The sequence below is a fragment of the Cuculus canorus genome, chromosome 7, assembly GCF_017976375.1.
Source record: "Cuculus canorus isolate bCucCan1 chromosome 7, bCucCan1.pri, whole genome shotgun sequence".
Taxonomy (NCBI): Eukaryota; Metazoa; Chordata; class Aves; order Cuculiformes; family Cuculidae; genus Cuculus; species Cuculus canorus.
The window spans coordinates 899,988-914,067 of NC_071407.1; the positions used below are offsets into that span (position 1 = coordinate 899,988).

Sequence of the window (14,080 nt, forward strand, 5' to 3'; positions counted from 1 at the left end):
CGGCCCCGCCCGGCCGCCATCTTGGACCCGCCTCGCTCCCACCGTGGCCCCGCCCCGGCGCCATGTTGCTCCGCCCCGGCGCGCTCTCGCGAGGCGTGGCTGAGGGGGATGGCACAACAAACATGGCGGCGGCGGGGCGGCAGCTGTGAGTGGGGGCGCTGCGGAGGGGGCTGCGAAGGGGCAGGGGGGGAGCGGGAAGCGGGAATGCAGTCGGGGAGCAGTAGTCGGGAGTGAGGGGGGCAGTGGCGAGGGGCGGGGCAGCATTGGGGGGCGGGGGGGCAGTGGAGAGTGGGGGTGTGAGAAGGCAGGGGGAGAGGGGGGCCAGCACTGGGGTAGCGGCGGGGCGGTGGGGGGGAGCAGGGGAACGATGGAGAGAGCGTGGGGTGAGGGCGGCATTGAGGCCGGGGGGGGGGGGGCGACAGAGGGGGACGGGGGGAGTCGGGGGGCGACAGAGGGGGACGGGGGGAGTCGGGGGGCGGCAGTGGGGTGCGGGGGGTCAGTGAGGAGAGGATGTAGTGAGGGCAGCGTTGGGGGAGTGGGGGAGCAGTGGGGAGGCGGAGGGAGCAGGAGGGCAGTGCGGAGAGGAGGAGCAGCGTTGGGGAGGTGGGGGGGCAGTGGGGAGTGCGGGGCTGTCGGGGGAAGAGGGAGTGCAGTGAGAGGACTGGGGGTGAGGAGGGCAGTGGGGAGTGTGGGGGCAGCGTTGGGGAGCGGAGCGGAACTGAGGAGAGCAGTGTGCGAGGGGACAGTGGGGAGCAGGGAGGCTGTGGGGGGAAATGGAGGCGACTGGAGTAGGGTGGGCAGTGGGAAGGGGGTCGGTAGTCGGGAATGAGGAGGGCAGAAGGGTAGCAGTGGGGAGGGGGGCGATGGGGAGCGGGGTGCACCGTGAGGGCAGCATTGGGGAACGAGGGGGCAAGAGGGAGCGGGAGGTGCAGTGGGGAGGGGGTGCAGTGGAGAGGCAGGGGTGGCGAGGACGGTGGGGGTATGAAGTAGGGGGGTGTGGGAGAGGGGCAGCAGTGGGTAGCTGGGGGGCAGTGGAGAGCAGGAGGGGCAACAGGGGGATAGGGAAGCGACCTCAAAGCCCATCCAGTTCCATCCCCAACCGTGGGCAGGGACACTTCCCACCAGATCAAGTTGCCCAAAAGCCCATCCACCCTGGCCTTGAACACCTCCAGGAATGGGGCAGCCATCACTTGTCTGGGCATATAGAAGTACTGCAGCGCAAGCTCTTTCTGTGAAACTGCTGGGTTTTATGTGTCTGAATTATTCCCTTCAGCAGAAGTTATTAGGAAAAATATTTATGGTGCTGTTAATTCTGGCGTGTCCTGACACTTCTCAGGTGGTATACTCTGCACACACCGGCACCGTGACTGGTGTTGAACCCAGCAGTTGTGCCCGTGTAGGGCGAGAATAACCAGTAGAGAGTGAGTAACCAGGGTTCTACCCGTCAGCACGCAACGCTGGGGAAGGTGTAATTGTCAGTGCAGAATGTGTTATGTGTGAGTGGAACGTGAAGCACTCTGGTGTGGCCAGACCGTTCCAGCGCGTGGAACGTGAGCTGCTCAGGTTCTCACAATTCAAATTGCATTTACAGGTTGGCAGCAGTGACATAGCAAGCATCTGATCTGTGTCCTTCTTCAAAAAAGAGATGCTGGTTGAACAGCTGTAAAAAATACCACCTAAAGTATCAAAAGGTTCTCTTGTGGGTACAAATGCAGAGGAGTGAAGCAGTTGTTGTGTTGTGGCAATTTACCTACAAGGACATAAAATATAAAGTGAAAGGTCCTCAGATTAAATCAGTGAAATTTTAAGCAGTTGATACCCAAAATGATGTCTTTTCCCTAATCGGATTTTTAAAATTCTGCGTAATTTTCTTTAAAAACTAAACATCGTTATAAAAGTAATCAAATAGGTTTCTGTACCTTACACAAAGGATTATTCTGAGGAAGATGGTCTTTCAACATTGTTTTATGTTGAACCATTCAACATTTAGAATGGTTTGATTTTAAATTGTTATTACTGTAGTATGATGAAAGTTGGCCTGGTGAGGACTCTGCCGTGTCCTGTTTTTCTCTTCCATGCCTTTAACTCACATCCCAATATCTTTTATTGCAGGAGATGCCAGTGCATGGAACACAAATTAACTTAAGCTGACACGAGGCTGTGGACGCCTGAAAAAGGGTAGGCAAAACTGATATGTAAAGAAGTGCTCAAAGCTAACTTTATGGTGATAGTGACGATAGTAATTGAGCACACTTAGCTGTGATGTGAGAGAATACGCTCATCGGGATGCCAAAAATGAGCTGACACTTGTAAATGACTGAAAATACAGGAGACTGTGTCTGAATGTGTTCTGGAAGTCAGAACTTCAGTCTTTGTAGGTCACTTAGTGTTTTGTGTGGTAGCAGCTAGAAAACAGAATTTTGTTCTTATTAAGAATGTAGTATTATAAATTATTTCTAGTTATAATCTGCAGGAATAATGATGTGACTGACTCATTCCCCTCTTCCTGACTGACCCCCTCTGGAGGAGGTTTGTCATTTGCAGTCCCAGAACAGAGCACAACCAGAGATTTCTTACTACTGTTTCAGTGTAAAATAATTAAATTATTCAAGGCTGTTATGCGGGACAGGAAACTAAAATTTTGGGAGAACTATGAAATACTTCTTTCTGGTGCTTCTTCCTGTCTTTGCTCATCAGTGACGTTCAGTTGGTTTCCCAGCGTTACAGGTGCTGTAACTGTGACTGACCCAGCTCTGGTATGTTTTGGAGCCACGTATTCACCAGAGAGACCATTGGGATGATCAGACAGAAGTGTCTGTCTCTGAGATAGGCAAAGGAATAGATGCAGTCTTTGCAAAGCTTTTGCTGAAGTGCAGTTGTTTTATTAAAACCCACAGCAGCGGAGAACCCGTCCTCCAAAACATATTTGTTTTTTAGGTTTCTTTCTAACAGTTCATGGGGAGAATAATGAGCTTGTATTTCCTGTCTTTACGTTCCAGGAAAATAGGAGAAGCTGTGCTCTGTGCTTTCTAGCTGACCTGTTGCGAGTACGTCTTGGAGCATGCCTTCTACTTAGCAGGGAACTTAAGTTCAGGTACAGTCCATTCAAAAGAGAATTCAAGCTGATTTTGATTATTATGTAATTTTACCTGATTTGATAATGTCCTTGCGTTACTGTTGCTGAGGGCGGTTTCCCCAGTAATGTGTATTTGCTGATCTTTAGTGAGTTAAAAACTCTAAAACCGGTATTCTGATGGTTGTCAGTTTGTGCATTGGGTCGTGCTGTGATAACAGCAGTCCTGTTACTTTAAAACCGAAAACCCCCCAAACTTGTTTTTACGACAGCAGTCAAATCCAGTGACGCTCATGTGTTGGAAATACTTTTCTTCTAGGCACAGGAGGTTGTAAACATAAAAAGTTTGAATATGGGTGAAAAGAAACCAGAGCCTCTAGACTTCGTAAAAGATTTCCAGGAATACCTTACGCAGCAGACTCACCATGTGAACATGATTTCAGGATCCGTTAGTGGAGACAAGGAAGCAGAGACTCTTCAGGGAGGTAAAGCTCATTTCACTGCTGTCACATTTTATTTGTTTGAGAATGGCTGTGCTGTTTACACTCCAGATAATTACACAGACTGCTACATTCTGTGGAAGCGTTTCTGATAAGTCATTGTCACATCATAGTGACAGGCGATAGGACAAGAAGAAATAGCCTCAAGTTGCACCAGGGCAGCTTCATATTAGACATCAGGAAAAATTTCTTCACCAGAAGGCTTCTCAGCCCCTGGCAGAGGCTGCCCAGGGAGGTGGTGGGGCCCCAATCCCTGGAGGGGGTTAGAAGGGGGGGAGATGAGGTACTCAGGGATCTGGTTTCGTCGTGGACAGGGATGGTTGGATTCGATGATCTCAAAGGTCTTTTCCAACCAAATGATTCTACGATCACCAAAGATGTGTGTGTAGCTTTGCTTCAGTCAATCAGGTTTCCTTGTGGTTCTGTATATTTAAAGACCAACGGTATGCAGAAGCAGAAGGCATTTGGCATGCTCTCAGCACAATAGAGTGATCCTACCAATTCTTAATTGAAACCTCTTCGCAGCTGGAACTGAAGGGGATCAGAATGGCCTGGATCACCCTTCTGTTGAAGTTTCACTGGATGAAAACTCAGGAATGTTAGTGGATGGGTTTGAAAGGACCTTTGACGGGAAGTTGAAGTGTCGATACTGCAACTATGCCAGCAAAGGAACAGCGCGGCTCATAGAGCACATCAGGATTCACACAGGTATGGAGTGTTCTGCAGTGCTCTGCCGTGAGGCTTTGTGGTTTAACTCAATGATTTCCATGTTAGGAGTTGGCATCTTCAAGCAGCGGGATAGGTCTGAGAGTTCCTCAACAATTAGAACTTGTTTGTTTTTTTTTAATAGACGGTTTATTTAAAAGTATGCCACTTACCTATTTAAATTATGCAAATTCCTGCTTGCATTTATGATTGCAGACTACTGAATTTGAAGTAACTTTATAAGAGAGTACAGTTTGGCATGAAGGCATCAGTGTAAATTCAGGGCCCTAAACATAATTTGTAGTTTTTCCCTACTAATCAGAAAAGTGAGAACTTTTCTGCCACCAGGTGGAGATTTATGTGGCTTTTCTTTCTCTGCTGTTTAGCTGTGAACATATTCTTGTACAACACATCAGATGTGGAAGTACAAAACATGGTAATAAGAATAAAGTTTTCTTATTGATGGAATATTCGAATGTGAGGCCATGTCATCAAATAAGTGGTTAATAACAGTGCTGGAAAGAAAAAGTACTTACTGTGGCATGCCTAAGAGTGTTTGCCACTGCTGGGTTTATAAAACTGGAAAGCAGAACTCACAGTAAAGGTTAGGATATCCCGAAATGCTTGTGAAGTCAGCTTCAACTTTTTGACAAATAAGAGAAACCAGTCAACAGGTCCTTGTGAAGTCTCTGGTGCCTGTCAGATATGCAACACTGCTATGGAAAGCTTGATGGCATAAAACCAAAAAACCCTGGATTCTGCAAAACCCAGCAGTTTTACAGGTTTCCAGTTTGGTGTGGACTGGCCTGCGCCAACAGTTCAAGTGCATCATTTCTGTGGTGGTGGGTGGGTGGCATTCTGGGACTTGAGGTGAGGAACACGCTGCTGTCACGTGGATGTAATTGTCATACATCAAGTATGGTTGTTTCTAGTCCGACCATAGCTGTGAACTGCAGCTTCTGCACAGCAGCTCCCAGGGTGTGTTTTGGGGGAGCCTGTGCTCCTTGCATCAGCCCTGCGGTGTTGGCTTGTGTCGACGAGGCATAGTGGGGATAGAAAACAGCAATCAACTAGAAATGAGAGAGTTCTGAGTTTCAGGTTCTGAAGATGTTGTGAATCCCTCTCTTGTGCTACCGTGAGTGGCCGCTGTGTGTAGCTGTTGCTGTTTGCAGACTCCCAGTGGAAACACTGTGTAGTTCCAATAGGGGATGAAACCCCGTGGCTTGTGTACCTGCATCTGACCCAGCGTTGATGCTGTTCTTGCTGTGCATCTGCAAAGCAGCAGAGTGTGTGTTGGAGCAGGGTTTTTGTCTTGTTTTTCATAGAGCGGTCCTCTGCTGTTGGCCTCACAATGTGCGGACAGCGAGAGATGCCTTTTTTTAAGAGCTTTACTCTCTGCAGTGCTTTTCTGAGCTTCAGAAGCAAGGGCCACGCAGTGGGAGAAGGATAGTGGGGAAGTGTGGCAAAGAGCCAAGAGATGGATTACGTGGACTGTGCCGGCTCGGAGTGTCTGAACTGGCATTAAAACAAGGAAATAGTATCTACTTGGTAGCCTTAGAGCAGTACGAGTAAACAGATAACACGTCCTGGGCAAGCTGCAAGTGCAGCAAGGTGTCTGCCAAAGCAGTTGTGACCCAGGCATGGTCACAGAACTGCTGTTGAGTGCAGCTTCACGCTGAGCCTAGCAGCAGTGCAATTAATCGTTCACTGGCTGTGTTATATTAAAGTTGTGCGAATCTATCTCTGTGTGAATGGTTTAGAAGAAAATAAGGCTGTTCAGATTGACACATTCGTTGTGAATCCAGGGAGCCCGTCAGTGGTTTTCCGTTGTTGTTTGTGCCCACTCTCCAGATCTTTACACACACGCATCTGTAATGTAAATGCTTTTGGAGGAGTCATAGTTTCTGTTGGTGGAAGTAAGGCACTTGGAGGCCGCACAAAAATTGCTTTCTTTCCTCTTGAAGACCCAGTGATACAGGGAAAAAAATACCACCTTCAGTGTCCCAGAGTGTTGTTTCAGACTGTGGGATGCTGCCGTGGGAAGGGCTCTCTGTATCCGTCACACGGCATCTTACAAGGCCTGGGCAGTGCATGCAGGGCAATAGCAGCCCTTGCTGCGTCTGGATCTGTGGCTGTTGGAGCTGCTCTCGCTCAACTTTGAAAGCCACCACACAGATGTACTGCCCAGTATTAAAAATAGGAAAAAATGCTTCTCAAAACTGTACAGACTAAAGAGAAGGAGCCTGCTCCCACTCTTTTGGAGCTTGCCGTGCTATGTGGCAAGAGAATCTGTCGCATGACAGTTATTTAGAATTGCCCTGGCAGTCTAGATAGAAAGATGAGATGATATTTCCTTTCAGCACCTGAATGTGCATCACATCCTCCAGGTGTTTCTGACACTGCAGATGTGGATCTGAACACTCGTGAGAGATCAGCATGTGAAGGGAACATCACAAGTTGCAAAAGGTTTTGTGACAAATGTTTTGGTTTGTGATTATGTTCTAAGTGCTTTTAAAGGCATTAGTGTGATGCTTTCTAAGTAAAATGTAGTAGAAGGGCAACATTCTACCTGTCAGGAAGGAAATACCTGGTTTGAGAGCACATGCTGTCCAGGGATGAGCTGGCTTTGTGTTCCTTTAACAGCTCTTTAAACACAGAGTCCTTGTTCAGAACTCAGTTCTTGAGTGGGTGCGTGTATACACGAGTTATTTAGGTAAGGGTGCCAGAATGTCTAACAGTAGGAATTTGGAACAGTAGGAACAGTTTGGAAAAAAAGGAAAGGATACCCTGCCTCAGCGTGTAGACACAGTTCTCATTAAGAGTCATTATGTTTTGGTGGTGTAGACCTTCCTGTAGCCAACTGCTCACATGCTTTACAGGTGAGAGGGAGCTGGGATCCAGCTCAGAGCACCACACAGACATGTCTGTTTTCAGTCCTTGGCACCGCTGCGGCGCTTCCTCAACAGGTTGTCTGTTACGCTGATTCTGGTCCCATTTTTCCTGGTGCTCCCTGTCACATGGGTGAGGCAGAGTCCAAGCTCTGCTCTTCCACCAAACACCCATCGGAGCTCCAGACTGGCAGTGACTAAAGCGAAGCTGTGTGATCAGCAGCTCCTGGTTAGCTGCTACCTGTTCCATGCAAAGCCTTCCTCCAGCACTCTGAGATGCTATAGCATAATTTGTTTTGATTTTCCAGGTGAGAAGCCACACAGATGCCATTTGTGTCCCTTTGCCTCGGCTTATGAGCGTCACCTGGAAGCTCACATGCGGTCGCACACTGGTGAGAAACCATACAAGTGTGAGTTGTGCTCCTTTCGCTGCAGTGACCGAAGCAACTTGTCTCACCACCGCAGGCGCAAACACAAGATGGTGCCCATCAAGGGGACGAGGTCTTCCCTCAGTAGCAAGAAGATGTGGGGGGTTTTGCAGAAGAAGACTGGCAATCTGGGGTACAGTAGAAGAGCATTAATTAATCTGAGTCCACCTTCCATGGTGGTTCAGAAACCAGACTACCTTAACGATTTCACTCATGAAATCCCCAATATCCAGACTGAGGCATATGAGAGCATGGCAAAACCATCCCAGAGCAGTGGGTTGCCAAGAGATCCACAAGACCTTATGGTAGATAATCCTTTAAACCAGCTCTCTACACTGGCCGGACAGTTATCCAGCTTGCCACCCGAAAGCCAAAACCCAACCTCTCCTGATGTTGTTTCCTGCCAAGACGAAAAGCCGTTCATGATGCAGCAGCCTGCGGCCCCTGCGGGAGCTTCCAATGCATCAGCGAACGTTCCTCAGAGCTCCTCTCCCACCAGCCCAGATCCACGGCCCACCCACAACCCCAGAAACTACAGCCCAGTGGCGGGTCCCAGCAGCGACCGCAGCGCCCACACCAGTACTCCCAGCATCAGCAACAGCCAGCCCAGTACCCCAGCTCCGACCCTCCCGGTGCAGGACCCCCAGCTCCTGCACCACTGCCAGCACTGTGACATGTACTTTGCAGACAATATCCTTTATACCATTCACATGGGATGTCATGGGTTCGAAAACCCCTTTCAGTGCAACATCTGTGGGTGTAAGTGTAAAAACAAGTACGACTTTGCTTGCCATTTTGCCCGAGGCCAGCACAGCCAGCACTGACTGCGAATGTGCTCCTGTTTAGTTTTTTAACGTATTACAGTATATTTTTCATACTTGCTGAAGGAAAGCTTGCACATTCCTGTAAGGAATCTTCATGTTAATCAGTTCGACAGAGGAGGTGAATTTATTTCTATGTGGTTGTAACACTTGCCAGGGAAGTTCTGTGTGAGATGTGGGTGTTGTTTTGTGTGTAGCCTTTCAAATAAGTGCTATAAGAATTGGAATCATAGGATCACAGAATGGTTTGGCATGGAAGGGACCTCAAAGCCCATCCTGTTCCACCCTCTGCCACGGGCAGGGACACCTCCCATCAGGGGCTCTAAGGCCCATCCAGCCTGGACTTGAACACCTCCAGGGATGGGGTAGCCACAACTGCTCTGGGCAACCTGGGCCAGAGCCCCCCCACCCTTATTGTGAAGAATTTCCTCCTAATGTCTGATCTAAATCTTCCCCATCCAATTTAAAGCCACTTCCCCATCGTCCTATCCCTCCATGCCCTTGTAAAAAGCCCCTCCTCAGCTTCCCTGTCACCCCTTTCCATACTGGAAGCTGCTCTAAAGGTCTACCGGAAGCCTCCAGGCTGAACAACCCTAACTCTCTCAGCCTGTCCTCATAGCAGAGGTGCTGCAGCCCTCGGATCATTTCCATGGCCTCCTCTGGACCCATTCCAACAATTCTATCACCTTCTTATATTGAGGATTCCAGAACTGGACACAGGGCTCCAGGTGGAGTCTCGCAGGAGCGGAGTAAAGGGGGAGAGTCACCTCTCTCACCCTGCTGCATCAACATAGCCTTTGTTGCTAAATTTAAGTTGCTTGCACGTAATGCCAATAAACATTCTGCAGCTGTGGAAGCAGAGCGTGTCTTGAAACACAGGATGTGATTATTGGGCTGTTCACTAAAGTTAACCATAAAAGCTTAACCATGTAACACAGAAGCTTGCCACAGTGATGCGGGGCTACTTTGAAGATGTAGTTACCATTAAAAACTAATTGCCTCTAAGCGGGAAATCAAACAGAAGCAACTTTCGTGTTCAAATTCAGTGTGATTTAAAACTTGCCTTGATCTGTTGAAGGCTGTTGAAGGTTTTGCTTAATATATTGGTTTTGCTTAGTGTAGCCTAAACGTCACGTGAGGGCGCAGACTCTAATTGTTGTCTAATGAGTTGTCGTGAATGGACTCCTATAGGAAAAAAGGAGGAGTTAAAGCCTTGTCATTCTCTAGTTACACAAAGGAAAGTTTAATCATGACGCCTTTTTTGAAACACGACTTGCCAAGCTGTACACGTCATTATTTTGAATAGGGAGTGATTTTTTTTAGGTGGTCAGAGTGAAGAGCTTGTAGAGGTAATATATATCCGTGAGATTTTTTAACTGCCTTAAACTAATCTGTACAGATATTTAAGATTTGCACAGTTAGAGACAGATGCTCTAACAGAAACAGAGAGGAGGTTTACAAATTAAAACTCATCTGTTTGGTTCTGTCTTGGGCCCAGCTACGCCTGCGTGTTTGGAAGTCGTATAACCATGCCTATGGCAAACTTCAGCTCATTCTGAGTCGGTTTGTTGTGTCCCCTTCCTGGATTTATTGTCCTTTAGGTGTGCTGGAGTTCTTGGAGCCGTTCATGGTGGGCACAGGAGCACCAGCTGGTGGCATTCGCTGTTGTCGTGAACGACGATGTAGGTGGCGAGTGGTGGCTTGGGATGTACGGGCAGCCCATTGCATGTGTCTGTGGTTTTTACGCTGTACATGCGGCTGTAGAGGTGCCCAGGCTGATGGACAGGCACTTTAACCTGAATAAAACATCCTCGCAAAATCAACAAAAACTCTCGTGTGCTCCACAGGGATTCATAACATTGCAGGACAGCAAGGAGCTGTTGCTTTTCCCATCTTTAGACATGCACTTTGGCCTCGGTTTGCTGTACCTGAGGCAAATCGAAGCTTTCCTTATGTATTCCCCTTTTCCTATCAGCAAAGCATGGCGGCAAATGGCTTTTGTTAAAAGCAGGAAGGCTTGGCTCATGTTCTGCAAGCCAGAGGTTGGAATCAGAATAGCAGATGTGGGGCTTATTCAGATTTCTGCTGTCACGAGAGCGACAGTTTCCTGAGGCCGATGGAAAGAGCTTATGGTGGCCTCAATTGTGAGATCCACACAGGGAAACTCCCCTGCTGACAGCTTCAGCTCTAGAAGCAGTGTTAACTTTAACGAATTAGAAGTCTGGGAACCAAATACACTTCTCTTCCCTCACTCACCTGCTTTCTGTGCTGGAGTAACTGATGGAAGGAACTGGGTCCTTGGCTGCACGTAGTCTTGTAGCAATGGGGTCAGGAATAACACCGGAAGTGTTTCCAGTGCGGTGAAGTATAATGCATTGTTGCTTCTGCAAACATGTTTGGTTGGATCCATGTCTGTGGATCTGTAAAACAGGATGCAGTTTCCATTTTTCTTGATGGTGCTTTTCATAATTCCACAACATCTCTTTGTTGCTTTTTGTTTTATTGCAAGCAAAGCTGCTGCTCTGCATGCATGGACACCCACAGTCCTTTATGTGAAGGGCTGCAAGGTGACTGACCCGGAATCCAGATGGAAGTTACTGCTCCGGCATAGGTGTTGTGACGCAAAAGCTTCTGGTCAGAGCATGGTGTAGGAGTGACAGCACTCTCCGACACATGTTGGCACAGTCTGGAATCCAAATGTGGCTGAAATACAGCATTGGAGCCTCAGGCATTACTGTTGGAGACCGGTACAATTAGGGATTTATAGAGGTGGTTCTCCTCTCCTTTAGGTGACGCAAGCATCTATCTTTGCTGATCCCAATGGCCAAGTCCTCCTTGGTTTGTGGCTCCAGCCTTTCTCCCTGTTGGTATCCGTAGGGGGATAAACTCCAATGTGATTTCAGCTCCCAATTCTGCTTCCGTGATTTCTCATCCATTGGGACTTCTATGGGCAGTGCCTGCAAACGTTACAGACCTCTCTTTCTGCGTTGGCTTGCGATCAGGTGATTTAGAGAAACAGCTTCTGAACCACCCTGCCCTGAATGAGATTTGAGGTGGGAGGGTAGCGAGGTTGCTGACAGATGCTGCAAGAGGGAGCCTGCAGGGTCTTACTGACACAGCCCTCGTTGGGGAGGGATTTGCTGGGGCAGGGAACGCATCTGCTCGATAATAGAGCTCGGTTCAGAAAAACCTGACCCCAGACCTTGCCAGTCACTGTGTGGAAGCGTTTTAACACCGCTGGCTTCACAGCATTGTTTCTGCCTTGAGGTACCCAGGGAAAGGAAAACCAGCTTGGACATCTCTGAACTGTTGAACAATGATGAAAACACTTCCCCTTTTCACTCACATGCGCTCCTGTTTGCAGGGGAGTTCTTGGGCAGCGGCAGGCTGCCCATCCCTGGATCGCACAGCCAGCTCTGTGGGGTGTATCCCTGCCGGCTCCCCGGTCCTTCCGGAGCCACCCTCTGAGCTGCCAGGACGATCCTGGGTGCTGGGCTGTGCCTGGTGCTATCCGCTCCCTGGTGCCAGCCGGGCAGCTTCGGCGGGTGCGTTTGCATATTCGTTCTTCATAATTCTGCACATGCTATTTACTGTGATTTAAAGACCAGAGTTAGTACTGGAATGTTGGTTTAGGGTTGCGATCCTGATGATTCCTTTGCACACAGAGTCGGAGAGGCAGACCTGTCAGGAACTGGAGGGTCCAAGCCCTCGGTTAGGACATCCCACACAGAGTTCTCCGAGTGCTAGCCTGCACACACTTGTAATTAAAAACCCTGGATCCTTGTGTTCCACAGTGGTGAGGGGCTGAACTGGCACTGGCTGGGAAGCTTGGGAACGAGCTGGAATCTTTCGTAGCTTGACTGCATGAAGTTTGATGGTTGCAACGCATGCACTTTGAAGGGGGTTTGTGTTTATGATAAAGGATTATTTTATAACATGCACTATTTATACTCCTGATGTGGACTTCTGGTTTTGAGACTGAATATTGCCATGAGCATGCAAATACCGGACTGATGGTCTTGGTAGATTATCTCGCTGAACACTTCAGCCATCTGGGAAGCAGCCAATAGGAAAACCAGTTGTCTTTGCCCAGGTGAAGAGGATTTTGACTTAAAATGGAGATTGGCATCGGAACATAAAGCTTGGTGCCATTCCAAGTCTTCCCTAGCAAAACGGTCTGTTGTTGTTAGTTCTGTTCCAGAATGTTTTGGGGTTTGCTTGTTTGGTTTTTATTTCTTTTTTTGACGAAGGGAATGTAATTTTGAAGGCTTCACTGGCAAGTTTTCTGTTCTTAAACTGCTTGGGAACTCCACAGCTAGTGGCTGTTCTGCCACAGGGCCCCTGCCCCTGCTCGAGCACCTTTCATCGCACAGTCCCCATGTGTGTGCTTCTACGTGCCCGTTCTCTTAGTTAATAACCTGTATTTCGGTGGAAAGAGCACATTTTGTATGCAGAAACGAAGCCCGTTTGAGCTGTAAAATACATTTTATTGTGTAGTGACTGTTTTCAGCGGGCCAGGTTAACTCCGGAATAACTCGGCTGTATCTGGTGCAGTTCATGTTGTGAAGCTCTGCTTTTGTAAATAGGAATAAAATAACACTTTCTAATTAAGTCTCTCGTTAATTCTTAATTGCGTGTGTTCAGCAGGGGGCATAGGCAAGCTGCCCATGACCAGCAGGGCTTTGGGTGTAGAAGGAAGGGGATCTTAACTTGTTGGGTGAGCAGGGAACGGGTGTTCCTGTTCCACTCTGCTTAGCCAAGAAAGGGTTGATTTTAGTGCTGAGCCAGGACACACTTTGCCTCCTTCCCACTGCTACTCTTGCACATACGGTCACCTCCCAAAGGCTTTGTTTCCTCATATTTCCTTATCAAGCCTGCTTGTCCATCTGAAATTGGAGTGTTTATCATGGCAGGGCGGCTGTCACTGCGTATGGAGCATCTACATGTGTTGTTGGCAGCTCTGGAGGCAGCACCCAGCGTTGCGTTCCTTTGGACATGGGAGCAACTCCTATGTGTGCATGCACTTGCGTGCAAGCCAAGAGCCTGTTTAACCCCATCCCCGATTCCTTGCTTTTTGCAGTTTCTGTCAGGAGAAAAAGCAGAGGAGCTAAGAGCCTGGTCTGAAAATGGGACTTGGGAAACTGAAGCGGGACTTGGATTAAACTTGGGTGCCAACATCCCGACAGTGGATGCCGTCATTCATCATCATCCTGCTTCATGCTAAACTCCCTCTTGCTTCTCATTTCCTACCTTCCCAGGCATATGTTCCCTGGAAACGCTCAGCAGCCCTTTGGACAGAGCAGAGCCGGCAACATCCAAGGCGCTCTTCAAACCTGCGGCTAGAGGAGGCTCCAGGAAGGCAGATCCAGCTTGAGATTAGTCCTGTGGTAAGCGGGAAATGGGGTGAGATGGCTTCTCAGTGTTCCTTCTGGACTGACTTTTCCTGTGATTCTGCGACGTTTAAAATCTACAGATGTTTTGTGGTTGGCTCGGTCTCCACAGTCACACTCATTGCAGCAGGGCCGTGTCTCTGCCCCGTAACAGAGGGACAGGAGTTAGGGATGGCGCGAGCCGCCAGAGAAGGCAGCTGCACCTCCTGGATGTTTCCATTCACGGCGTTGCACTGTGAATACTCTGGGCCCGTAAAAAACACCAACATCCTCTG

At 48.6% G+C, this 14,080-nt stretch overlaps 1 protein-coding gene across 6 annotated transcripts; it reads left to right on the forward strand.

Annotated features, from left to right (window-relative positions):
• The first annotated feature begins 87 nt into the window (after window positions 1–87).
• IKZF5 (IKAROS family zinc finger 5) lies at window positions 88–14,052 on the forward strand. Of its 6 annotated transcripts, XM_054071708.1 has the most exons (8): window positions 89–145; window positions 1,337–1,421; window positions 2,113–2,178; window positions 3,000–3,094; window positions 3,393–3,558; window positions 4,099–4,281; window positions 7,475–8,353; window positions 13,674–14,052. In XM_054071708.1, the coding sequence occupies exons 5-8, from the start codon at window positions 3,426–3,428 to the stop codon at window positions 13,787–13,789; spliced, it is 1,311 nt and encodes a 436-aa protein (XP_053927683.1). In that variant the 5' UTR covers window positions 89–145; window positions 1,337–1,421; window positions 2,113–2,178; window positions 3,000–3,094; window positions 3,393–3,425; the 3' UTR covers window positions 13,790–14,052. The 6 variants fall into 6 exon arrangements, with proteins under 6 accessions (XP_053927682.1, XP_053927683.1, XP_053927685.1 ...); XM_054071707.1 differs by lacking the exon at window positions 1,337–1,421 and having other exon boundaries at window positions 88–145; XM_054071710.1 differs by lacking the exon at window positions 89–145 and having other exon boundaries at window positions 1,038–1,691.
• Window positions 14,053–14,080: the final 28 nt, after the last annotated feature.